Genomic DNA, 26453 nt, shown 5'->3' with positions numbered 1-26453 from the left:
AGGAGAAAACAAATAGCAGCACATTTTGTGTAGCTATACTCTATAAGAATCCATCTTTACATAGTAATCCAGTACATGCGTACCTGTTTAACCAATACATCTATGATAATCCTTCATTAATCAGTTCAACAATGTATATTCACTGGAATCATACATATGTATCATCCATATAGGGACAACTTCCATTTAGCCAAAATATACACTATACCTTTTTATTCAGTTCCTTCCAATTATTCACTACATATATTATAAGTCTGGACAGACATGGATGTAAACTGCCACTTGATTGGTTGGCGGAGGCATACAACTGCGGGGCGCTAATTCTATTCTTTATATCGTACTATCTTTCTAATGAGCATGAGAAACACACAGACATATGACAGGAGACAGGAAACAAAGTCAAGTTAACATGAACACACACACACACACACACACACACACACACACCAGCAGCTGTCTGTAACCTGATCAAAGGCTCTTTGGCCTGTTTCCATTCAAACCATGGATCATAGTAGCAGCTGTTAATGGACTGGTTTCCTCTAAACAAAGCTCATACAAACAAGTGACACCGCTGTCACCTGAACACAAAGCAGCTGCTCACAATACCCGAACACATCGCCGCCGTCATGTCATATTTGTTAACTTTTTTCAAGTGCTCACACCTCCAGCGTTATCAGAGATGGAGGATTATGTTCAGAGTTTTTACATTTTTTTTAATTTCCAAATGTGAAGGTGACTTATGTTCAGCCTGGAAGCAGCTGACATAGTGACTGATGATCAGATTTTCATTAAAAAAAATTTAAGATTGAATTGATTAAAGAGAAAAAAAAACTACAACTTTTGTTTATTTGTTTATCAAATAAGGTTTTTTTTTATCATTTCAGGCTGCGACTTCACTGCAAGAGGAACAAGCTGGTCAGAGAGCTGGAAGAGATGGTTCGACTGGCCACTTCACTGCATACTCAACTCAAAAGGTTCGTTCATCTCATTTGGGTATTATTTTTGTAGTACTGTCTATCATTTCTGTCAGTAATAATAACATTGCACTCACCAAGTTAATTGCTGGGATCGGGGAACATGGTGACATCAATAAAAAGAAGTCAGTCACGTCAAGATGATGACATATTATTTATTTTTTAAACAGCCATTTATTTCATTTATCATTTCTTTAGTTCAATGGATTTCTTAGAAAAGTGTCACTGAAAAGCAGAGAGAGAGCAGAGCTTTGAAGTGAAGGGGAGGTTGAGAAATTTTGCGCAATTTAAGTATTTAACCTTTCATGGCCAAACATTTGCTAAATATGAAAGCCATTTTGTTCTCCTCGTCTTTTTGATTTCAGTCATAATCTCGCCACAAATCAAATTTTCCAGCCCGACCCAGCGCACATTTCTGAACATCCTCAAGAATTTCATTTTTATGAGGTGACGCAAGGCCGCTGTAAGAGCCGTACATGTTTCAGAATCGTTTAATATTTAACAGCCCTGGTTTTTAAGTTCAACAGTGATAATCTGAAAGGTTAAAAGAGAAATAAACAGTGTCAGTCCTCTCTGTCTCCTCCTCAGGCTAGATTCCCTCTTACTCTCTTTTTCTGTTCTCATCTCATGGCTTGTTCATCCTGTCTGTCCTACTGGTCTGATGGACATCAAAAGTCTCCCCGGCGGACAGGAACTCCCCTCTGTCTACCAAGCCCTCCTCCTTTAATTACGAGAGCTGTTCATACAGAGTCAGGAGTGTGTGAGGAGGAAGCTACAGGAGGGCTGAGGTGATGAGGAGTGGGGAGAAAAGAAAATTAGAGGAGAGTCGAAGACAGACAGAGGGGAGAAAGAAAATTACTTTCCTCCTGAAAGTAGTCCCTCAAGTCCAATATTTAATGTGTATTTTAGATTCTCAATTTGGTTTGAAGATTTTAAATGGTGTTGAGTTTGATTGATGTCAGCAGACATCTCGTCTGCGGGGCTTGGAGATCTGATTAACCAAAAAAACATCTAAAGCATGTGCAATTACTGCTTAAAAAGGGAAGACAGGTTTGTTTATATAGCTCATTCCATGCATAAAGTATTTTCATTGTGCTTTACAGAATACATGAAACATACTAAACACAGCATAAGAAATAAAAAACACAAATTAAAAGGACAGAAACATCACTTAGAAATTGTTGTGATCTGTTATAAGGATCACAAGGTAATTTTCAGCTGCACTCTGAGACGCAGAAATTATTTTAGGGGAAATCAGTAAATGCTTTGTAGTGTTCACTTTCAACAACCACATTGTTTACAGTGCTAGCAGCTCTGTAAGGCTGTACTGGTAATGTCAGCATGCTAACATGCTAACAATGACAATGTTAACATACTGGTATAATGTTTACCATGGTCACAATTTTAGTTTAGCATGTTAGCATGCTAACATTTGCTAATTAGCACAAAACACAACATAGGCTGATGGGAATGTCATTAGTTTTGCAGGTATTTGGTCATAAACCGAGTATTCATATCACCAAAATGATTGGGATTCATCATCTGGGGATCATGAATGTCTGCACAAAACTTCATGACGATCCATCCAATAGTTGTTGAGTTACTTCAGTCTGGACCTAAGTGGTGGACCGACACTCCTTAGAGCCACGCCTGTAGTTTGATACCTTGTTGCAGTTTAGTTCTGGTGCGGTTCATGTTCACTACTACGAACTGCGACAAGGAAAAGTAGAGAAGAGTGAGCAGGCAGGGAAGGAGAGAGGAGACGAGAAAGGGAAAGGAGGGCAAATTATGAGATGAAAGGAAGGGAAAGTAGGAAACAGCAGAGAGATGAACCGAGTCTGTCTGCAGTGTTGCTTTCAGCTCTACACACCATGTAGCTTTCTTCTCTTTGCCTCTCTTATTTTTCATCTTAATTTTTCTTCCATCATCTCGTCTAAGACTCAAATTGTCATTGTTTCTTCTCGAACTCGGCTGTCTTCTCCCAAAAATCTCTTGAAGTAGGGATCCTCTAAACATTTCCTAAAGCTCTTTTTACAGTTAGCAAGTAACCCGTAGTAACGAAGTGCAGGGGTCACCGTCTTCTTCATGTGGGTCCTTCACAACAAGCAAATGTACTTTATTTCACATTTAGTTGCTCAAACAAGATTAAAGAGAATTTAGGCAATGTCAGGGTATGTGCAGGTCTTGAAAAGTCATTGAAATTAATTTACTCAAAAAAATGAAAACATATTGTGTCTTGCCTGCTGTCGGCAGTAATTTTAGTTATTAAAATGTTTTTGTAGCCAGTTGCGGGCTGTCAGGAGACATAATACACCTATAAACTAAACATGGGATTGTTGTGAGCGAGGATTGTGCTGCAGGAAGCTGTTCAATCCTTTTTTGTGGCATTTCAGTCAGCACCATCAAACACTGTCACTACTGAGAGCTACAGTAGCTAGGAAGCTGGTTTTCCATCTTACAATTGTCAAACAGGTATTAAATTACATTCTATATTTTAAGTCCTAAATTTAACTTGGTGAATGCTGCAGAAACGCTATATGAGACTTTTACAGTGTATGACAAAGTATTATTATTATAATTGTTTAACAACTTTGAGATAATTTAGTTGGAAGTGGTTCTGAAAACTGTTGTGAGTCTAAACTGTTGTGAGTCCATGTTGGATAAAAACAAAACAAAAAACACAAATCAATGTGCGTTCATCATGCAAATGTATTTATCAGTCTGCATTTCAGAAGCACAAATGATTCTGCACTCAAAGTCACAGCTGTTTTATGTCTGCTGTCTGACTGACTGACAACTTGAATAGCACCTTGTAGCATTACTTGATAGCAACAGTTTAGCAACAGGAAAAATAATTTTTCATTAAATTGCTGATGTGTCATCTTAGATCATAACTCCTTCTGTTTTTGTCTCCCTCTCTCCTCCAGCCTGTCGGCCAGCACCCTGTCCTGTTCGTCCGGCAGCAGTCGAGGCTCTCTAACGTCCAGCCGCGGCTCGCTGGCCACCACCTCCAGCCTGGGCTCCACTTCCTCCCTCAGCTTCACCGACCTCTACCTGGAGCAGCCTGAGCTGGCTGACCCGGACTTCCAGATCAAGCTGGACAGCCTCCTGCAGGAGGGCGGCCAGGCGGGCTACCGCCCCTCCAGCTCAATCACAACCATACATGAACACGAAGTGGTGACGGGCTGCGGAGGGAGGGACGTTGGGAGGCCTGAGGTCAAAGCAGGCGGGGTAGGAGGAGACATGGGGTGTTCTGCTGGAGGAGGTGCAGGAGGAGGCAGTGGTGTCGGAGTGGAGTTGGGGTCATCCAGGATCCAGGCTCTCAAACTGTCAGACACCCCTCGCTCCATGAGCTCTTTATCTCCACGGTCATCCCTTTCCTCGCTGTCTCCGCCGTGCTCGCCGCTGGTCACAGACACTAGTTTCCTGTCTGGAGAGACATTCGCAGGCCAGACGGGACCCGGCGGGTTGAGCCTGGATCTGGAGCTCCACAGCAGGCTAGCAGAACTGGAGCTAAGTCTGGACTCTCAGCAGCAGCAGCAGCAGCAGGAGGAGCACGGAGGTCCTGGGGGGCTGGAGGAGAAGCAGAACCACAACAGCATGCTGGGCGAGGAGGTCAAAGGTAAACAGGAAGCTTTTGTTCCTTTGTTCTGTGTCTTCCTCATCGAAAATGTTCACACACTCCAACTCATAATGTTAAACAGTAGAAATGCCAGTTCAGTGAGTAGAACAGTCAAGAGAGGCAGGAAAAGTGGGGGGAGAGACAGAGAGGGGTAACATGGAGTTACCAAATTACCAAGTTTCTTGGTCAGGAATTGTCTAGATAAAGGCAGCAAGGACGCCCCAAGGAGGGATTTGCTCCAATTCAGCCACAACAGCATTAGTTCGAACGAACTACTACTACAATAAATCCTAGTCGACAGTGTTTCAGCCCACAGTGTTGATGCCATGCAGGGAAATGGAAGAGTTACAGCAGCAAAGTGAAGTACAAGAACAGACGCACAATATGGATAAGTAACCTTAAATTTTACATTACCAAGCATGCATCCAGCATCTTTCAGTCGCAGTCAGAAGACACATGATGCTCAGGGCTGAACAAAATAAAACAATACAGTGTGACTTGTCATTAATCCTGTGAGTGACTCAGAGTCTCTTATCCTCAAAGCAAAACTTGTCACATCTCTACGGCAATAGAACTATGTTTGCATAATAACTCAGGAGGGCTGCAGGATAACGACTCAAATAATAATCCCAGTTAATAACATGAGAACGATAATCGGGATGAATTATCTGCAATTAGATGAGCAGCAATGAGAGAGAGGAGACTATGCGAGGAGATGACAGAGATGCTGGTGATGTAACACCTTTATCTCTGTTACGTTAGACGTCATAGAAAACACTCCAACTTTATTGGAAAGCGGGATACCAGAAATCCTCCTCCTCGCTGTGTGTGAGAAATTTAATACTGTGTGTGAAACCTGATTGCTGGTGGGAGCAATGACGAGAGGGGAGGTGAAGGTTAGGAGGGTGTTGGATTACAGCCGCTGGGTCACCTGTGTCTGCGTGGGCTGTTTGAACTCATGTCTGAAATGTATTTCTGGGGGATTCTACATTTTTTTTATTTTTACATTTATTATTGACTGAGTCATAACTCCATGAGCTGTGTGTCACAGCCTCTGCTGCTGTTGCAACTGCTGACTGTGTTGATAAGTGAGCCAACTCAGCGGGCCAAACTACAATAACTGACTTCCCGTTGTTTTTAAGGACACCAGCATGTACCTGTCCCTTTCACCTCACGCAATATCTCTCCCTCTGTGCCTTCCCTTCAGCTCTCCTGCGCCCGCCTTTGTTGCGGCCCTAAAATGAATTAAAGCTGAATTGTCGTAAGGGTCAGTTGAAGTTTGAACTGGGCTTCGAGCCCACTGCGGCTAAACGTGACTCAGGTTCTTGTTGCAGCCTCAGGTGAAAGGTGGACGTGGTGTCTGGTTTCCTGTTCACTCTCCATCCCTGCTGCCAGGGCTGCACATGTTACCAGGCTCTAACTCTGTACTGGCAGGCCTCCCTACAGTCCAGTAAGGCTGTGTTCAGATCAACATTAGCACTGCGTCAAAAAAAGGCAGCCCCCTCATTTTGTTCAGTGAAACCAATGTGTTGGCAACTGTTGTGATGTCATCTAGCAACGCACTTCACTGGCCAATCAAGTACTGTATGTACAAGTGCACATTCCAGGTAGACTGCTTTTTAGCATGTACCATTTAGCATTGTGCTAATTCTACAAGACTTGAGATTACTGCTGTTGACATCCCAGAGTGGAAACACCCTGCCTCGAGAGAGTATCAACTGTTGTTCAGTGTCTTGGAATCAGCCTTCAAACTGGACTCCCTGGTTCGTATTTGATCTTACACCGTGGTCATGGTTATACCATATTCGGTTCTGATTGGCTGCAGGGTGTCCATTAATTCCTGACAATGGACACCTACTAAGTAGTTCCAGGGAAACTGTCTGTTCACCGTTCTAAAAATCTGAATATCTTATTTACAACACTGAGTGTAGTCCTTCAGTGGCTCATCCTCTGAACACCACAGGATGGCGACTGTAACACACAAGCTGCAAGGAGTTCACTGCCCCTCTGAACTTACTGATACTTTATATCACATAAGCAATCATCTCACATCCCATTGGCTATTCAACTCGCTACTTCAGGCTGCGGCCGACAGTACACACGGCCTATCGTTTGATCGTGAAAATCTTGATATTGATTTGGGGACAATGACGTGGTTGGACAGCTAGTTAGTCTTGTTGTTAAACATACTGTCAAATTATATTTGTCAGCTGTACGCGATGTTATTGACTTTGAATCTTGCTAGCATAACGTTAGCTTTCTGGCTCATAGCTGAGCCAAAGGGTTCTATGAACTGAACGGACTAGAAATATCTCCCGTTGCCAAGTCGTATCTAAGGTTTGTCCTATTTACTGGAGTAGTGAATTAGGGTTGGGAGATGTCTACCAAACTGGCATAGGACGATGTCCACAGTGAAACATCGGGATGGACGATGACACCGTTGTTGGGGCCCATCCTCCCTATTTGTTATAAGAGCAGCGTGGCTCCTTTTTAAGGAACAGGCCAGTGCGTAGTGAGTGTGTGGGTGAGCGAGAGTGACGGTGACTGCACTCAGAGCGGACAGGTGTTGGCGATCGGAGCAGAGGGAAAGGTTAGCAGCGAAGTTGTGTAATGGCAGTAGCGACAGTTGATTGTCTCGTGAGGCAGTTGTTTTTGTTTGTGTGGCAGTTCCAAATAAAAGAAGAAAATAATCAATATGTGATGAGGTACGGTATGATTATTTTAAACCATTTCTTAATTGAATTTGAACAGTTACTGTGATATGAGATATACCGTTACCATGATATAAAATTACACATACTGTGATAGAAGATTTTGGGCATATCGCCCACCCCTAATATAGAATATCACCAGATTTATCCTTAAAAAACCAGACAATCCAAGAAGCCATATCTTCACCTTGTTTTCCTCCTCCTGTTGTCTTTAGGCTCAGCTCCCCAGCTGCAAGGGACGGGGGCAGGGCCGAAGAAGATGGGCGTGACCTCAGCAGTGTCTGACGAGTCAGTGGCTGGTGATAGCGGTGTGTACGAGCCTTCAGAGCGCAGGTACAAAGAATGGAACCTTTGCATGGCCCCGTACATTGCATAGTTACACTCGTGACATATGTACATTTTATTTTATTTTTTTTACATACATACATAATTTTTTATCTTGAATTGTTATCCTTTGTATCTCTTAATTCTTAATCCTTACCTGTCACCCAAGTCTTTTAGCACAATCTTAGGAGCACACCACAATGCATTTCACTACAAATATTACTTACGTTATAAAAAAAAAAATCTCCTTTGATCGTGTTTCCTTTCTTTTTTTGTTAAAATTATAATAATTTGGAGAGATCAGGATCCACCACCAAACAATTTTTCATGTTAAACAGTATTTACAAGTAGAAATCGTGTATCTACCACACCTTTATGGTGTCACTACATCGCTATTACACAGCATTGGAAAATAAACATTTGAACTCTCGCGTCAGTCTCAGTTTACAAGATGTTTTACTTAGAAGTATGTGTGTCTGGGTGTTTGTGTTTCCTCCAGGCCGGGCCTCCCTGCCGACCTGCTCCTGGGCTCCTACGAGGAGAGGTTGGTGCTGGGCTGCTCTCAGGTGCAGCTCGGCTTCCGCTACGAGTCCAGAGACCAACGCTTCACCATCTACGTCATGCAGCTGTCCAACTGCAATGCCCTCTGTCTGCCGGCTGACCAGAAAATGTACGTCCTTTTACTAGTTTATTAGATGGCACTTGTTTAGTGTCATTTAGGTGTAAATGTATTCTATTTTTTTTTAAAAATCAAGAGTAAAAAAAGATGAAAAACTGGTAAGAAGAAGAAACAGAAAGCTTATATCAACTAGCAGTTTATATGTTCAAATCAAAGACAAGACACAGTTACTATAAATATTACGGCTATATAGAGACAGTGTTCACTTTTTCCTTGGGCGTGTCTTGTTTGTTGCTTGCAGCTTTGCTTGTTTAATGCCTCTGTAGACAGACTGCCTTTGACTACTTTGCACTGTTTAAATGGAATGAATTACCAAGCACTTTTGGACATTTTTAAGTGCAAATAGTAACAGCAAAGACATATTTAAACCAACAGTAAAGCAGCAGACATGTTGAAACATGACATGTAAAAGCATCATGTGACCAAACGGCCTCCTGGTAACACTTGCACCTGTCTCCTGCAGGTATGTGCGTTCGGCGGTGCTGCCCTGCGGCGAGGCCACCCGCTGCCTCTTCCGAACACGTGGCTCACTGCCTCAGGACGTCGTGGAGGTCAACGAGGTGTTCGGCATGCAGATATCCCACAGTGCATTGCGGCAGAAGACACTGAGGGTCGACGTCTGCAACACCAGCAAGTCGGGCCATGAAGAGTGTCTGGTTAGTAGAACTCTACTTTCTGGTTTTACATCCAGGGTGCGGGGAACATGTAATGCTTGTTTGATTTCATGTTTTTGTTGTTTTCATCCTGTTACACTCAATATTTAATTGTGTTCATCAGTTTTAAAGTAATATTACACAAAATGCTTCATAATTAGAAACAAGTACAATATGAAAAGTATTCTACATGTAAAAGAAACAATGGAAACTCTCTCTGGCTGCTTTTTGTTTTAGAGTCAGTAAATGGTTCATTTAGTTTTATTTCTTTAGTAGAATTTATTAGTTAGGGATCATGCACAAAAAACATTAATCTCAAACAATAAACAGTTTTAGCTGCTTGCTACTTTCTGTCTTTCTTTCTCGTATTTTTTTTACCTTGGACCTTGTAAGCAGTCAGGAAAACCATGACTGAAAAAAAAAATATTGTATTGTATTTTAGGATGATATCTCATTCTAAATTGGACACTGATTTAAAGAAAACATGCATGGCAGGGCGACAAAAGCAAGGAAAGTAGCACGATTCATACACTGAGGCAGTTTGTGCTTTAAATACAATTAAACTTTTAAAAAAGGGAATAAAAACAAAAGAATCAAAGACAAATTTAAATAGGATAGATTTTTCAAAAACATTAAAGAGTTGTTTCCAAGAGCCATTCTTTTAACATCCCTCCATCTCACCTCTCTCCTCCTTTCTCCCCTTCCTCCCCTCCAGGCGGGAGCCCAGATCAGCCTGGCTGATGTCAGCTGTTCGGAGGAGAGATGCACCAAGTGGTACAACCTGCTGAGCCGCGCCTACATGCCCGAGATCAACAGCAAGGAAAAAGAGAGCAGAGCAGATGGCGGCTCTGACAGGGTAAAGAGACACTGTCACCCAGTGGACTGTTGGCTCACATATGAGCTGATACTCTGACTTTCAGAGTGACATCCAGAAGTGGAACTTAGCACTCAATACAGCTCAGAAATGATTTTAAAATAGTAAAAAAAAAAAACATTTACAGTAAAAGCACAAACATGGTCCACGCAAGTACGCCATCGCACATGACAATGCCTGGCAACCCCGGTGAATATACTCAACGTGCGCTCTTACTAGGGTTGGGCGATATGACGGTATGTGCCATGCGACAGTAGAAATGTGTCCACCGGTAGAGATTTGGCAATACCGTTTCCCTTAGTGTCTCTCTGTAGCAAATCAGGTCTGGGTTCCCGCGTGATCTCGTGATATCGCAATTCTCGCGTGATCTCGCGAATCCAGCTGCCTAGGTAGCGTGATTTGGGCAGCAGGACTACTTACCACGTCCTCATGTGGCGTGAGAGCGACAGTTGGTGGCGGTAGTGCATCTCTTAGCTCGCGCTAACGTTGCTTTAAGTCAGTCTTTTTAAATATTTCTCAATTCAGTGCTCTGTTTGCTTGTGGTTGTTTGTCACTTACAAGGTACTGATTATTAAACAGTTGAACTGATAGTATTTAGTTCATTAGAGCAAAAAAACTCAAGCCTTCCCAGAGGTCTGTCAGCAGAAATCAGTGCGTTAACTTGATAAATAATTCAGGTGTAATTTCATTGATATTTCCGTAACAGTTTTCAGGCACTAAAGACTCGCACTCTTTTATAAACTAGTCTAGCAATAACTAACTTGCTGCAGCAACATTAGCATAAGAAGCACTGGCACTGAACGGCAGAAAAAAGCAACCAAAGTGACACTAAAACAAAAGTTTACTTGTTTGACTGTTAGTTAAACACGTTTACAGCTTAATAATACACAACAGTCGGATAAGAGCACTTTTAAATTACGTGGTAAACACACAGATATGAATCTGTGTTTGATCCAGATGTGTGTGTTCTGTGTTTCAGACTCGTGTTTCCAGCAGCGACAGAGTCGGAGCTCCTGAGGATGATGAGTGGTGAGTGTTTCTCCTTTCCATCATCTACTTTTTTTATTTATTCCCTCCTACACTCGTACTGTATTTTTGACCATCCATTGTCCTCTCTCTTTATTTCTCTTTTTCAGTTCATTTTTATTCAGTCCCACCTCAGCAACCTTTTTTTTTACCATCAGTTTCTAGATCTTCATCATGGCCCTGTTAGGGCATCATCACACAGCATGTTAATGATCATTTTAGCGAACAGTCTAACTGCATTATAAATTTATCTAAGCCATGGCCTCCCTTATTTAGAAGAATCACTGCAGCTCTGTTTGATGCTGGTTCATGACGGAGTGTTAACTTATCTGATTGATCAGCATGACATGCTAGGACGGACTTTATTTTTGGCCAAGTAACACAAAATATACACTCTCAGGGGAAAATAACTAAGAACATGTACTGAAGTACTGTACTGAAGTACAGTTTTGAGGTACTTGTACTTTTCTTGAGTATTTACATTTTCTGCTACTTAATACTTCTGCTTCACTGCATTTCAGAGGCAAATATTACTTTACTTTTTACTCCACTACATTTATTTAACAGCTATAGCTACTAGTTGCTTTTCAGATTTTGATTTTACATTAAAAAAACATGTGACAAACGTATAAAACACAAGGCATTATTAAAAATTAAACCAGCGGGTCCCAACATTTTTGGCTTGTGACCATTTACATAAAAGAAGTGTATGAGTTCAGAGTTGTCAGCAGTTCCACCAAAGAAAGATTTCCCTCTCTAGGTTTCATTTAAATATTCACCCAAAGAGGTAAAATTATAACAATGTATAAAAACAAGCAAAGATTAGAGCAAAGTTAGAATCTCACGACCCCTCAGATTTATCCTGTGACCCTTTGGAGGGGCCCGACCCCTAGGTTGGGAACCACTGGACTAAAATAATTGCATATAAAGTAGTGAAAACTAGCTCCCCCTCTGTAAAAGGTAAAGTGCTGCTTACACATTCATGCATCAGTATTAACAATCTAATAATATCAGTTATAATAATACATTTGCTGGTAATACTTCTGTACTTGTACTTAAGTAAGATTTTAAATGCAGACTTTTACTTGTAATGGAGTATTTTTACATTGTTGTTTTGGTACTTGTACTTAAGTAACCACCTAGTATTTAATTTAAATCATCTTTCTACTTGCAGCTTCTCTCTTCCTCTTCATTCACTGAAATAAATAAATTGAGTTTTGCTCGTTCACTTTCACAGAAGCAGAACAGACAGAGGTTTTTAGCTGTCAATTTATTTTGTATAATTCATTACAACCTATTTTACGTTTGAAAATAATGTTGTTTCCACTCTTGATACAAACACATTTTGGTTTTTACTGAAAAAGTATTGGTAAGTAAGTAGTAGAGGTGGAAACTAAGGACTGTCCTCCTCCTGTCTCTCATTTTCTAACTGCGTCTCTGTTGTTGATCGTCAGGCATGGCGACCCTCTGGAGGCAGACATGTTTGATGAAGAAGAAGGAAATGGAGTGGAGGGCGTGGGGCCTCTGGAGGAAGAGGACGAGTTTTATCCTGAGAGCAGCCAATGGGAAGCAGAGGAGGAGGAAGAGGAGGCGAAGGTGACAAAACCTCCTTCTCCTCCTCCGACAGCAGCAGCAGCCATCACAGAAAAGGTAACCTTTGTGATTTTCCACTGATTGTTGATCGTGCTACAAGAAACAATCAACTCCCTTGAAGAAAAGTTTGATGTACTTGTTGTGTTGGATTCTGGGATATAGTTGATTTTTCCTCGGTTAACTGTGAAAGCAGAACTAAACACATTTCAGCTACAAAGGAGTGAAAACGGAAAGAAAATGTTTTCTCAAAAAAATTTGTGGTGAGTTTCCAGTTTGGATGTCAGTCCTGTAGAATCAAAAAGCCAAAGCAAAAACTTTCTTTGTCTCTGAAATTTAGGCATTAAATGGTCTTTGAGTTGAAGAAAGCATTTTATGTCTAAATTTTAGTTTTAGAAATCTTAAAACCGCTGTTGGTTTTTGATGTTTTGCTCTGTCTTCTCACAGGATGGTAGAACTTCCACTTTTAGATTTCTCAAAGGGTTGAAGTTGATATCATTTTCTATTCCACCAGACATTAAAAAACTGTGCTTATAACATTTGTAGGCTCTATTCCCCTGATCTGTCTACGTCTTCTTGTTATTATTGCCGTGTGTTCTTTGTCCAGGTGAACAAGGAGACGAGCATGGACAACTTGTTGCCGTCCTACCACTGCTCGGTGGTCCGACCCAAGGAACGCCGCCCGGATGTCCACCAGCAGAACCCCTTCATGAGGGGGAACACCATCATCCGCTCCAAGACCTTCTCCCCTGGACCTCAGAGCCAGTACATCTGCAGGGTAACTGAAACTACTACTACCAATACAATAAAACATCAGCACATCAGACCTTTAACTCTGTCTGTATAAATGGACAAATGTACAGTGGGGTTGGTGAATTAATGTGTCACTCTCTGCTGTTTTTGTCTTTCCAGATTAACCGCAGTGACAGCGACAGTTCCACCCTCTCCAAGAAGTCTCCATTTGTCAGAAACGCCTCAGAAAGACGCAGCATGCGCATGAAGAAGGTAGAAACTGATCTCTCTCTCTCTGGAAAGAAAAACTATTTATAGCAGTTGATGCGTCAGACTACACAGTGTTTTTGTCTTTTGAGATGATCACTGCATCAGATTAGACAATGCAAATGTCATAAATTCTTGCTGTGACATGACAGACTACATGTTATAGACATGTCACTACACCGTGTTAACAGTTGTGCACAGCAGAGCGCTGCGTGCTGCTATTGGTCAACGTTGTAGAAGTTGTCAAACTCTGCGAAAGAAAGGCAAAAAATTCTGACACGCTGGTCTTTTTCTTTGAATGTTGTGAGGCGCCCAGATGCTGCTGCGATTGTCTTCCACTATGACTCACCACATGAGATAAAACCAGGAATTGTTGCATCTGAAGCTCATTTTCGTTTAAACATCTTGGCAGTTGCAGTCAAAATGTTTCTGGTCGCCAGTCTCTTTAATGTGTCTTGATATGAACGCGGAGGTGTCACTTTAGAGGACCCTGAAGAAATGCCTAAAGGTTCCTAGCATCTAGTGTGATGAAACTAGACCTAATTGGGATTAACCTCCCCCCGTGGAGGGGGCTTACCTAAAGGTGAGGAGGAACAAGCCTGGTCTGCTGGTGATGAAAAACCAAAGATGTGCTTTTATTTAACCAAAAGTTAACAAAATTGTCCTATAACTGATTCAAAGTCCAATAAAAATCAATGAAGTAAAAATTCTAAATGTAAAAGTAGCATGTATGGCCAACGCCCTAAATAGTAATTCAAAGAGCAAAGTGGCGTGCAGCAACAAAGGCCAGACACCCCCAAAAAGAAGAGAACGAGCCACCTCGCTTCAAATCTGCTACGCATTATATACACTGTATTGCAACTGTTCTCCAAAGTTCCTCTCACCTACACACTTCCTCCTATCTTGTATTTTCTGTGGACAGTTCCACACAAAGCTCCAAAAAGTCTTACTGAACATATAATAAAACTACTGGGTACAATGATAATAATAAGCCTGACCGTAAAAAGGAATGCTTACTGAGAGCATATTAAAATAATGAGTATAATGTAAAAAGGATTTACAAAACAACGAGTATAATGTATGAGTGACTACATATAAAAAGGATGATTATCTGTGGCACCTGAGTATATTAATACATGACTGTACATGAATATATGAGTATATGGGTATATTAATAAATGAATGTAAGACTGTAGAGATTACATGTGGTTAACTGAACAAATCAATACATGAAGATGCACAAATAATAGTAAATTAATATGAGACTATGAGTTACAGTGGCCGACAAGGGCAAACGCACTGCAGCTTAAGAAAACACATGCAAATAGCATTTAGAAAAAACGCTGCAAACACAAAACGGCAACGGAAGCGTTTCCAGAGGACGCTAAAAGGGTTTGTAACTCCTGATACTCCGTATCATCTGTTCGTTGTTTTTCTGTTATTTTGATTTGTACTGCTTCTCCACTTTGCGCAGTCTGATCTGCAGCGTGCACTTACCTCACAGATTCAAAAAAGTTTGTAAAGCATTTTTAAAACTGAAAATTACACTAAATTTGAAGGAATTTGAAAACATTTTTTGACAGTCGGACTGTAGCCTGTTATGAACGTTGGAGAGACCAAGTGCACATAAATAGCGTTTCCTACAGTCTGCAAGGTTTCCTGCATTAAACCCACCGGTGAAATTTTTCGTCCTCACATATTAGTTTCTAAGCACGGGAGTTTCGACTGCTATGCTGTGACGCTCTGTGAGGAGACACTAAAGCTCCTGGATTTGACCTGCGCAGCGGCTTCATAGTGATTTATTACCTGTAAGATAATTTGGGGATGTCTTTCCAAAACATAGCCTGTCAACTTTTGGTGAATCACTTCTATTTGTGACACACACCCCCCCTAAAATGTGATGTGTAACTTTTTAAACATCGAAGCTAAGGTTATCTATTTATCATTGCGGTGCTTGGCCTTCAGGTCGTCTGTCAACACTGGTGGCAGGATAGTAAACTGTCATAAACACTAAATCTCCTCACAAATCATTAAAATTACTGAGAGAATTCCACTTTTCGCTCTGCAAGGTCTTGTGAGGGGCATGCAGCGGCCACTTTCAGCACAGAGCAGCAGCAGAAGTCAGAAACCCACAACATAAACAGGAACGGATGATGAACGGACCCGACCCGAAAAACTTCATGAGTCACAAACTTGATAACAAGCGTGTCCATGCTCTCTTCAGTGTCCTCTGGAAACGCTTCCATTGTCGCTTTGTGTCTTTGTGCAGCACGTTTGTGTATTTGGTTGTGTTGTGTGTTTTTGCAGCGTTTTGTTCTAAATGCTGCGCATGTGTTGTCAAATTAATGAAGATGTTTTTTAAATTTGCTTGTGTCTTGTCCATTTGCATGTGTTTTCTTAAGTTGCAGTGCGTTTGCCCTTGTTGGTCACTGTAATAAATGAGTGAAGATACATATATGTGCATAAAAGTAAATGAGAATGAGACTAAGAGTATTCAACGTACATAAAATAGCTAAAATTGTAACTCTTGGCTTAATAGGACATGTAGTATGATCTGCACAGGATGTTTTTGTAAGTTGAGTTAGCGCTGCTATCACCGAGAGGTGCAAACTGGTAGAAACTGCTTTCTTCGTCTTAGGCAGAAACGGAGACACTCATTTACTTTTTTTCATAGCCAAGAGTATATGGAAGACAAAATAAAGCCTGATATTATAACTTGAATACATAAATATTGAATAACACAACAATAATGATACTATAATCAAATGGATAATATGAGAATAAAACAAAGTAACATGCTGTCTTCATTAATCCGGGCAAACTCCAAACTACAGGGATTAATCTGAGATGGTGAGGAGAGCAGAAAGTTCACGTTCTCAACCGTTCGCCCCCTTCAACAGTCTGCAGGTTTTTAATTTTTTAACATTAATTTCAATAGGAAGTTGTTCTTATGTTTAACTGTAATAATAATAACCTCGAGTTGCACTTTTCTTAATATGTTACACAGCGTTTCGACAAAGAACAAAAAAAGGCCGTAACAAGATTACAGAATTAATAGTAAAATAGTTCAAGTCAGGTATAAAAGTCTGTGTGTGTGATCATTTTATATGAGCTCTTGTATGTGTCTCTTCAGATGGAATTTTATTATTATTATTATATATTATTGTTCTTTTTTTCTCAACGTTTTTGATGCACCCATGCACATGTTTTGTCCTGAGAGAAACAATATTTCATTTCAGCTACATTTTTTAGTTCGAATGACAAACATAAACTGGAACTTGGAACGTGAACTGAATAAATGTGTGGCTGTTTGGTGGAGTCAGAGATGAAGAGGAGTGTTGACATGAAGCCCTGTAGTTCAGGAGCTCAGCAGTATGTCTCAGCATGCTTCACTCCAGCAGTTTGACTGTGTTACAGCCTCAGTGATTTGACTTCTCTCCCTCTGTTATCTGCTGTATATCTGCTGTCGTCTTCCTGCTTCTCGAGTTCTCGACAGTTTAATAGTGAAGTCAGACCCGCAGGTTTACTGACCACATTAACTGTCGTCTTCTTTCTCCAGAGAGACAGAGACCCTATTTGCATTTTTTGAGTCTTAAAGCCGCCCAACCACTCCTATTGAAGTGACTCTTAATATTTAATAACCATCTGAATGTTTAATGCAGCTCTGACATTTGCCAGCTTGTAATAATTTAGAGGCCGGCAGCAAAATCTGCCTCATTGTCCCTCCTGGGGCTCGACGACTCTGACGAATTCACGGTGTTACTGTACACTCAGGTGACTTTTAAGACCTTTGCAGACATGAAATACATTGCTTACATTGTATGTATGTGTTCAGATATAACAGGACTGTTATGGATAGAGCTGCAATGCTCGTTGGAAAGTAATGATATGAAGAACAGTGTTTTCTGTTCGCTCACAGGCTGCATCAGAGATGGAAGTGATTTTGCAGTTGCAGCCTTTATTAATGACTAAAGTGGGAGGTTCGCCCCAGCTTAAATATTGAAGAAAACCGTATTTTCCTCCACACCTGCACCTCTCCAACACTGGTGTGCTTTCCTCCTCTCCTTCATCCTGATAGTTAGACAAAACAAGACATTTGAAGACGTTGTGCTGGGTTGTTTGTTGCCACCCTAGTGTGTTTGTGTCTGCAGCACTGAACTGTATCCCTCCCTGTCCTCCCTTCAGCCTCCTGTGCAGGTTAAAGGTCTGGACGGTCTGCTGCGGACGTCCCTGGACCTGGAGTTGGACCTACAGGTGTCTCGGACGCGGCAGGCCCGGCTGGCGCAGGAGCTGCGGGTGCTGCGGGAGCTGAAGACGCAGCTGGAGAAGGCGAGGCAGCAGGGCCAGAGAGAGCTGCCGGCCTGGGTCCAAGAAGACGAACGCTTCCGTCTCCTCCTCAAGCAGGCCGAGAAACAGGTGAGTGACCATCCTAGTCTCAGAAACTGAGACTGCTAAGGAGTTCAGGTCTGTTCGCCAATGCATCCGGGTGTTTTATCACAAGATTTAGTCCTCTAGAGGGCTCTTTTCTTTACGTTTGTAAATGAGGGAGAGCAGAGTTCAGTATCTGTGATTCTCCACCGAACTGAACACGTTTGTGCTCTTTGTCCTGTTCAGACTCGTGAGGAGCAGCTGCAGGAGAAGCGGGTGGAGAAGATGATGAGGGCAGCGGCCAAGGACGTCCACAAGATCAGAGGCCAGAGCCGTAAAGAGGTCCCCGAGGTCCAGACCTTCAGGTGGGAGAAACAGCAGACCAGCTGGACAGAGCTCTGACATATGAGAGACTCAGTTGTTGTATGTTTGTAGATAAGAGAATCAGCAGAATAGCTAAAAAAACAAAAAACAAACACTTCACTGCACTCGCCTACTTCCCCGCCTACTCTAACGAGTTTAGAGTTTGTATTTCAGACAGGGAGAGGCAGAGGAAGGAATTTGATGAATACTATGAGAATATGTTCTTTACAGAAATGTACTTGGTGACATGAGCTCTTATGATATATTATCTATAATCAGGCACCAACATGCAGATACATTCTCTGGTGATGCAGGCGCACAGATGTATCCGGATAGTTTAGCTCTGTAGTTCCACCTTTTTCCAGTTTGAGGCAGTTTGACATTTGACTGACGGCACATTAAATAGCATATTTATTTATTTGTTTGTTTGTTTTCCCCCTGCCCTGGTGTGCATGTGTTTGAACGAGACCCCTGGGTAGGCTGGTGGGGGAGAGGGACCGACCTCCGAGAGAGGGGAAGGGACCGATAACTGGTGTGGGTGGGAGTGGGGTAGGCGGGGTTTGTAATAGATAACCACAAAACACTGTTAACACTACTGCCAATTGTGTATGTTGTTAATTTCTGTGCAAAAACCAGTAAAGAGATTTGGGAAAATAAATAAATAGCAAAATTACAATGTAGAAAAGTGACCATATTAATAAAGAGCAAATGTTTAGTATTAAGAATAAACTGCTTTGACCATAAACAATCATGAAGTTTAACATCAGGACTTTGAAACTACAACTCGCATGTTGGCTTTGGCCTTGAAGTTAAGGTGTCATTGTCTTCGGCTCCAGGCTCGCTGCTCTGACTGTTTCCTGTGTGATTTCAGAGAGAAGATGGCGTTCTTCACGCGAGCAAAGACCAGCATCCCCGACCTGCCGGCCGACGACGTGTAGAGAAGCATTTCAAAGTATTTCCCCTCCGAGTCCTAACCTGCTGTTCCCACTCAAATGAAGCAAACGTTTGGCGGTGTTATGAAGAATTTAAAAAAATATATGTTTAGTAGGAAAAAAATAAAAACTCAAAACCGTGAAGAAACACATTTTTAAAGAGCTCAGCATTTCTAATGTGGATAGTCTTTGTTTGTAAATTAGTGATAGCACTGCTACAGCTTTTTTTTAATTTCACTCTCTCTTCCACTCTGTTTATGGTGTTGTGTGTCTGTTACTAACAGGCTGTTTATAGGCTCTTAGGTGTTTAAAATCATTCCAGAACAAAGTCACACATCTGCACATGTGTATACAAAGAGTTTTGTACTAAAATGACACAAAAAATATATATATGTATATTGATAGCACAAAACAATATCAAACAATGGTACTAAAGCAAAATAAGCAACTTAAGCTGATGATAAAAGAAAATTAAATATCTAAACTTAAGAGATATTTAATATTGACCTTCAAGTAATGTGTTTTTTAGAGCATTTTGAAAACTTTACAGACAAACATAAGCACACCTGAAGCTTTTCTGCAATATTGACAGCACAGACGGTTGTACATAAGCATCATCAGCATGCCTTCTGTTTCAGCTCTGGCGTCTCTCGCTACACGACACACGACACAGCAACACAAGAGGAAAACTTGAGTGTGTCTTCGCTTTACAAACATTACTAGATGAACTGGATCTGATGATTCAAGAGCGGTTTTAACAAATAAAGTTAAAAGTCGTCATGATTGTCGCTCACAAGTTACACACACACACTGACGCACACACACACACACACACTCAGCAAAGTATAGAAACAGCACTAACTCTCACTAACACTCAGGTAGATGATCGGATAGTCTGCACTTTAAGAAACTTGAGGTAAGAGTTTAAAAAAAGAAACTTGATGTGGGTTTTTGGAAAATTAAAAAATATCCAAAAACCTTTGCCTCGCGCTGGAATGATTGTTGATTGTTGAGGCACACGAAGATTGTCAAAACACACACAGAAAGTGAAGATAAATTGTATTTTTGATGACTGTGAACTTCTTACTGATTGTATGACTAAAAGAAGTGACTAAACACCCCCCCCCCCAACCCCCCAACCCCCCAGCCAATAGGAAGATAGCAGTCCTACTTCTTAAGGCTCCTGATCTTCCCTGATGACATCTGAGCACTACATGTGGTCAGTTTTTATAGTTTCCCCTTCCGTCTGTTTCCACTCTGTAACTGCACATTTTGGATACATATCTGACTCGCTCTCATGTCTCTTAGAACTGGACTTTCTGCAGCTGAATCTGTGTAATGTTGATTCATGTTAGCATGGTGTCCCAGCAAAACTGAACACATCACCTTCGTTTCTTATCAAGTCTTTATACCTGCACTAATGTTTTTATCTTAACAATGGATTCAATGTGTATAATGTGAAAGGGGCCTCTCATCGTGATGCACCCACAGAGAATTATCACCTGACTCTCCAGTCCCCCTCTGCTCTACGGAGCTTTTTAGCGTCTTTCAGTTCATTGTTTTGGTTTTATGCCCCGCATCTACACTGTTTTGGTTCACTCTCATAGCATTGTTTAAGGCTACCACAAGCAACAGAGAAGCTCTTAAACCCCACGTTGAGCGACCAGCTGGTGAACATAGCGGAGCATTTAGCAGCTAAAGAGCCAGATATTTCCCTCAGGAGCTGGTGGAGACCAAACACAGAGCTGACAGAGAGACAGTATTGGACTTACAATCATCAGGCGATAGAAACATGACTCCAAATGAACGATCATGTTGCTTCACATCTGCTGGATCTGTAAATAGGCAACTGTTTTCTAACATGTTCCCCTTAAAGTGATAATAGGTTAACGTTAACAGAGGCCAAAAAAATCAGTTACTGCAGGTTTCAATCCTGACTTTTTATTCCATGCCACAACTAATTACAAGTTATATACTGTCTCATAACCAATGGCAAAAGGGAATATTGTCACTGAGATGAAATTATTTGTCCTTTGCAGGTGGTCTGCCTAAATCAAAGGACCAGTGTGCTATTTTTGATCGTTAGACCCTTAAAAATATTTAAGGAATTGTCAGACTGCTTTAAAGTTTGAGAGATGCATTATTTTTAAGGTTTCAGTTGTGTACTCTGCTGTGAATTGTAACGTTTGTTCTGTTTTTAAAACCACCACGATGACCAAAGAGGAGCAGACCTCGAAGGTTCTGCATAGTGCTGGTGTCCAGTGGGTGGAAAACGGTTAAAGAAATGTTCTGAAATAAGTGCATTTAGAGAATCAATGTACAGTAAAGGGAAATTAAATAATTAGTTAGGAGGCTGGTGCCCCTTCAGGAACTTAAACTCTCTATAAAAAGTCATTCTAAGCACCATGAACTAATTAATACTTGTGGAGTCAAACACTTAATTCCACGATTATCCTTAGATAATTGATCACTTGTAAATTTGGACATGCGGAACAACCCGAGATGCCATCAATCTATAGATCTAACATGAACTCTTCCTCGTGCCGTTAAATGTGAGCCTTTGCACAGTAACCTGGCTGGGAAATCAGAGGAGAAAGTGTCTTTTCCTCTTTTTATTGGGGTGCAGAAGGTTGGAAAAAATGTACTTTGTATGTGTGGGAGTTAACTGTTTGTGCTCCTGTGATGTGATTTATATTCAGCTCAGTGAAGAGCTGAATATAAATATATATATATAAATATAAGTCAGACTGACGTCTGACTTTTTTTCCTCAAGTTTCCAAGGCAACCTGACTTACAGATCAGCAGCAGACCTCGACTCTGGCACATCTTTTGTTTACTGACTCTTTGTGTTTGTACCTGGATGTTGAGTAGCTGTTGCAGAAGTTGTCCTTCGCGCTTTTATCAACATTTCACCTGCGTTAAAGCAAAACTCCCTGAAACGCTTCACTGTTTAGGTGATATACCTCATGTTTCTAGTCGCTGTAATATTTTTAATGATCCTGCTGATAACTGGACTCTTGCAGAAGGCCTGACATTACATTGAGATATTTAAAATGGGTTTAATATTAATGATGAACTTGAGGTTTTGGTGTCAGAGGGGGTACTTTCACCAGTCATACAGAGAGAGATCCATCAGAGAAGATACACAGAGGCCAATTTAAACTCCCGCAGGAGCAGGAAACAAGACCAGAATGCATTGCAGCAACAAAACAGGTTTAGTTTTCAATAAGAGCTGGAAAATCTTTCTCATTATTTTGCCTACTACCTCATTTTTTGACCAGTTTCTTATTATATTTCTTCCACATAAAGTGTAGTGACTACAGTGCAAAGAAGCATGTAAAAGCAGGTTAGCCAATGTAAGCAGTTTACAGAAAGTTAAGGAAAACCAACAAGTCAGCAACAAAATAATAAATAACTTACTAATAATAATTAGCAGCATGTTACATCACTACAAGAGAGATCGCGACTTAAGGCGGCGCTGTTTTCTGGCTGAAATCATTATCACCTCCGAGCATTATCAATAGAAAACACTGAAAAATATAATATATAGATAAAACTAAACCCTACAAAACATTGCTACTAAAATCTACATCTGACTGCAACAAGTTGTTAAAGGCATTCTGGGAAATGTAGTAAATGACTAAGTAGAAGTACTGTTGGCAGGTTGAGGGAACAGGGAAACCCACTACAAAGGTTGTAAAGTACACCCACTGGACGCAAAACAATGGAACATTTTGAGCGTCACAGATTGAAAACAAGTCAAGTCAGTTTTAGTGATGATGAATAAACTTCATGCTGAAAAAAGGAATCCTGTCAGAGGTCGTGAACTGGTTGTGTCTGTGGCGGCGTCATCGCTAGTGGTTCACTTCTTGCTGGGTCACCGTGTTAACACGGATTTTGGGTACTTTAGGTGCTAAGCGTCCACCACATGGAACAAACCCTTCATATTATAATGTTTTCATTCGCGGTGTAAAGAAGAATGTAGCTGACTCAACCTGAGCTGCTGCTGTCATTCCAGATGTCTTACTGTTTGTAGATAAACAGCAGATCCAGTGGAGAGCCGACATACAACCTTTTTTTTTTTTTTTGGCCTGTCAGCTGTGTAGTTCATGTGTTGCCTTCGGTGTGTGTATGTTTAAGACCAACAGAGGAAGTTGATTTTGACCTATTTTCCTAGCTGTTAGCTGTCTCCACTTCCTGTTCCTTTTTTCCAAGTCACCCTCCAATCCTTAAGTGATCTCTGAAAAGTCCCAAAAATTCAAATCAGCCTTGTTTTCTGATAATTAAATGTTTTAAATCCGCAAAAAAAAAGGATAGTCACAACACATTCAGGTAGAAGTAGGAATATTTTGCACAAGGGTATAAGAATAATAAATATGCCACAAAAACACAGTAATAAAACAACACTACAGCTCTTCATCTCTTGTCTAGAAAAAGACAAAAAAAGTGAAACTTGATGGAAACTGAATCAAATGCTGTGACAGAGTTCACACTGAGGCCGCGTTCACACTGCAGGAACAACGTGTTCGATTCTGATTTGCTGCTCAGAATTAGTTGGGTTTTTTTTAAATATCCCATATCAGTCTGAACAGTCACACTTCTGAACTAAACAATGTACAAAAGATCAAAACCAAAGATTTTACACCTGAAGTACACAAACAGAAATGGAGGCCACCGGAGTCCTTGTGGTCCAAATAATACTTTACGTGTCTGCGTAGCCACAGGTAGCCGAGTGCTATCAATTTGTCATCTGCTCACGTTTGCAACGGTCCACATGCGGGGGCGTCCATGTGTCTGCATGTGTGGACAACTACGCTGACTGCACGTTTTGTGCAACGTGTCGGACACCCACTGTAGCGTGAACCGGACCGTGTGTCCATTTTGGAGACTTAAGACAGTATACGAAACCTAAACCTGCTACGATGTCAGATAAACGTAGTGGAGTTAAAAGCACAGTCTCCTCTAAAATGTAGTGGAGTAGCAAAGCAGCATACAAGTCCATTAAAAAGTACTGGAGTAAATGTACTTACATTCCACTACTGTTTAAGACTCATGCCTTGTATTCTTGTTATTCTGCACTCAATGGCCGCTTTATTGCAGAACATTTGCATTGGATTGTACAGGTGTACCTAATAAAGTGGCCATTGAGTGTACAGATTATTATGCATCCTCAAGGTGCGATCACATGTAACGCGAAAGGATTTTTTATCTGTTGTCAATGCTATATTTAATATTGTCAACAGCTCTGACTTATTTATTGTCCCCCGTGTCCCTGTACGTCCATGGCGTCCCGGGGCCTCGGGGTAAGCGCATATTTTTTCATAACTTTTTCAGCTTGCACATGAGGTCTTTGTCCGCAGCAAGTGCACCGGTGACACTTCACTTTCTCAACACTAAATCGCTCTGCCGTCATGCCAAACCGGAGCAACAGAAAAGACTGTTCAGACTGAGGGCGCACTGCCACAAATCAGGCACCTGTCAGATTGAGGACCACATGTGAAAGTCCCATCCAAAAATGTCACAATTGTTGTGGGTATTTTTTTTGTTGTTGTTGTTGTTGACGTTGTCATTAAAGATAAACATATCTTAGAGTCGTATGACAGAAGCAGTCAGATCTGGTTTCCACAGCCTCCTGCAGTGTGAATGAGGGTTTTACTGCAGCAGGAACACTGTGAAATTATTGAAGGCCTTTGGAGTTGTGTGTGAGAGAGTGTGCCTTTGGAGAGCAACATGTAAACTTTTATTTTTTCTTTCTTTTTTTTTTTTTTTTTTTTTTTTTGTCTTAAATGTCCAAACCTGGCCGCCATCGCCTGATCTGAAAGAAAGCGGAAATGTAGAGAAGTGTTTGCATTAATTTTCCTAATGTAAACAGTTTGTTGTTTTTGTTTTCCTCCACTGTAGAGCGAGTAGTTCTAAGGAATAGGACTCTGTGTAGTCTGAGGAACAGTGCTGTCTGTTTTAAAGTCCATTGGATCGATCGATCGGCCGAATGTTGTTTAACCTCGAAATCAAAAAAGATTCATTTATATATGACAACATCTGGATGAAGGAATGTAGGTTTTTGCTACGAGAAATCACGATCATTCAGAGAAAAAAAACAAATGCTGTTAGTCACAAATCATGTAGGTTGTGATGTAATTCTTGTTTTGTTTTTTAAGTTCAAGTGCATCTTTTTCCTCATTTGATTATTGTTTTGTTTTTTTCTTCCTAATGAATCTGTTTGTGTTACAACTGGCGATGAACCTGGTAATGTGTATGGAGGCGGCTATGAGAAACATACAGCATGTATTTATTGCACTTTGTGATTTGGGTGTGCTTTTCCTGTTTTTCTTTTTACCGCGAGAGTCCCGAAAAGCTGTGAATTTTATTCTCAGACACTGTATTGTCGACCAGAGTTGTAAATATTTCACCAGCACAAAAAAAAAACCAAACAAACAATATGTTTTGTAGTTTCACAACAAATAAAAAAAAAGTTCTTCTCTTCTATTTTGATGATTGTTTTGAGTGCAGAAATTGCATTTTGTGCTACTTTTATTGATCTCTTATTACCTTCAGGTATGGATGTGTTGCACATTTTCTTTTTCGGGATAGCCAGGGTTGTTTTGAAAATGAAGAAACATTTAATATAAATAGTTGTAGTCAGTATTTTAATGGATTATATACACGTAGGATTCAGGTTCACCTGGATAAATCCAGTTACAAACTTAATTTAGTTAGGGACTGTACGGATATTCTGCTAGTGTAGTCTGACTTTCATGGGCGAGCAGGAGAAGGTCTTTTGTTTTTTTTTCTTTACCTGTCTTTATATTTTATTTCAGCCTTTGTATTTGAGATTTATTATATAAAAAAAGTTAGTTACATCACAAAGACAGGTCACACAGGGCCACCAGATAAATCTGAGGGGTCGTGAGATGATTAATGGGAGAGGAAAGAAGATGTTCTGATAAACAAATTTGCTTTCATATTTTTGGACTTTTCTCTAGTCTTTGCTTTTTTTTTGTGAAATGTTGGATAATTTGACTTCTTTTGGCCTCCGACAGTTATTGAAATGAAACCACGTGAGAAGTTTAGGTGGGAAATGTCTCTTTGGTGGAAGTGCTACTACTTTTTGTAAGGAGACACAACCCAAAAAGATTGGAAACTACTGGTTTAATCTTTAACAGTGTGGTGTTTTATAAGCTTATATGTTTTTTTTTTTTCATGTAAAATGTTAATCTAAAAGTAACTATAGCTGTTAAAGGAAGTTAGTGCAGTAAAGTACAATATTTATCAGAATCAGAATCAGAAATACTTTATTGATCCCTGAAGGGAAACTCTTTGTTACAGCAGCTCACCTTT

The 26453-nt window shown here is 40.7% G+C and overlaps 1 protein-coding gene across 3 annotated transcripts in view; it reads left to right on the top strand.

The window, feature by feature from the left end:
- wwc1 (WW and C2 domain containing 1) overlaps positions 1-25601 on the top strand; it is a 65670-nt gene extending 40069 nt beyond the window's left edge. For 2 of the 3 annotated variants that reach the window (XM_044222819.1, XM_044222818.1), the window contains 13 exons: positions 885-974; positions 3902-4596; positions 7523-7640; positions 8131-8301; positions 8774-8966; positions 9679-9819; positions 10817-10866; positions 12318-12513; positions 13061-13231; positions 13366-13458; positions 17638-17868; positions 18067-18185; positions 19055-25601. In XM_044222819.1, the coding sequence (XP_044078754.1) occupies positions 885-974; positions 3902-4596; positions 7523-7640; positions 8131-8301; positions 8774-8966; positions 9679-9819; positions 10817-10866; positions 12318-12513; positions 13061-13231; positions 13366-13458; positions 17638-17868; positions 18067-18185; positions 19055-19121 (2335 nt within the window). In that variant the 3' untranslated portion in view covers positions 19122-25601. Of the gene's footprint in view, positions 1-884; positions 975-3901; positions 4597-7522; positions 7641-8130; positions 8302-8773; positions 8967-9678; positions 9820-10816; positions 10867-12317; positions 12514-13060; positions 13232-13365; positions 13459-15521; positions 15656-17637; positions 17869-18066; positions 18186-19054 lie in introns of those variants that run through there. The other variant, XM_044222820.1, reaches the window with a different exon arrangement.
- Positions 25602-26453: the final 852 nt, after the last annotated feature.

This window comes from Siniperca chuatsi, linkage group LG14 (assembly GCF_020085105.1).
Source record: "Siniperca chuatsi isolate FFG_IHB_CAS linkage group LG14, ASM2008510v1, whole genome shotgun sequence".
Taxonomy (NCBI): Eukaryota; Metazoa; Chordata; class Actinopteri; order Centrarchiformes; family Sinipercidae; genus Siniperca; species Siniperca chuatsi.
Note: the sequence above shows the minus strand (reverse complement) of the source record. Positions and strands in the feature narration are given on the sequence as shown.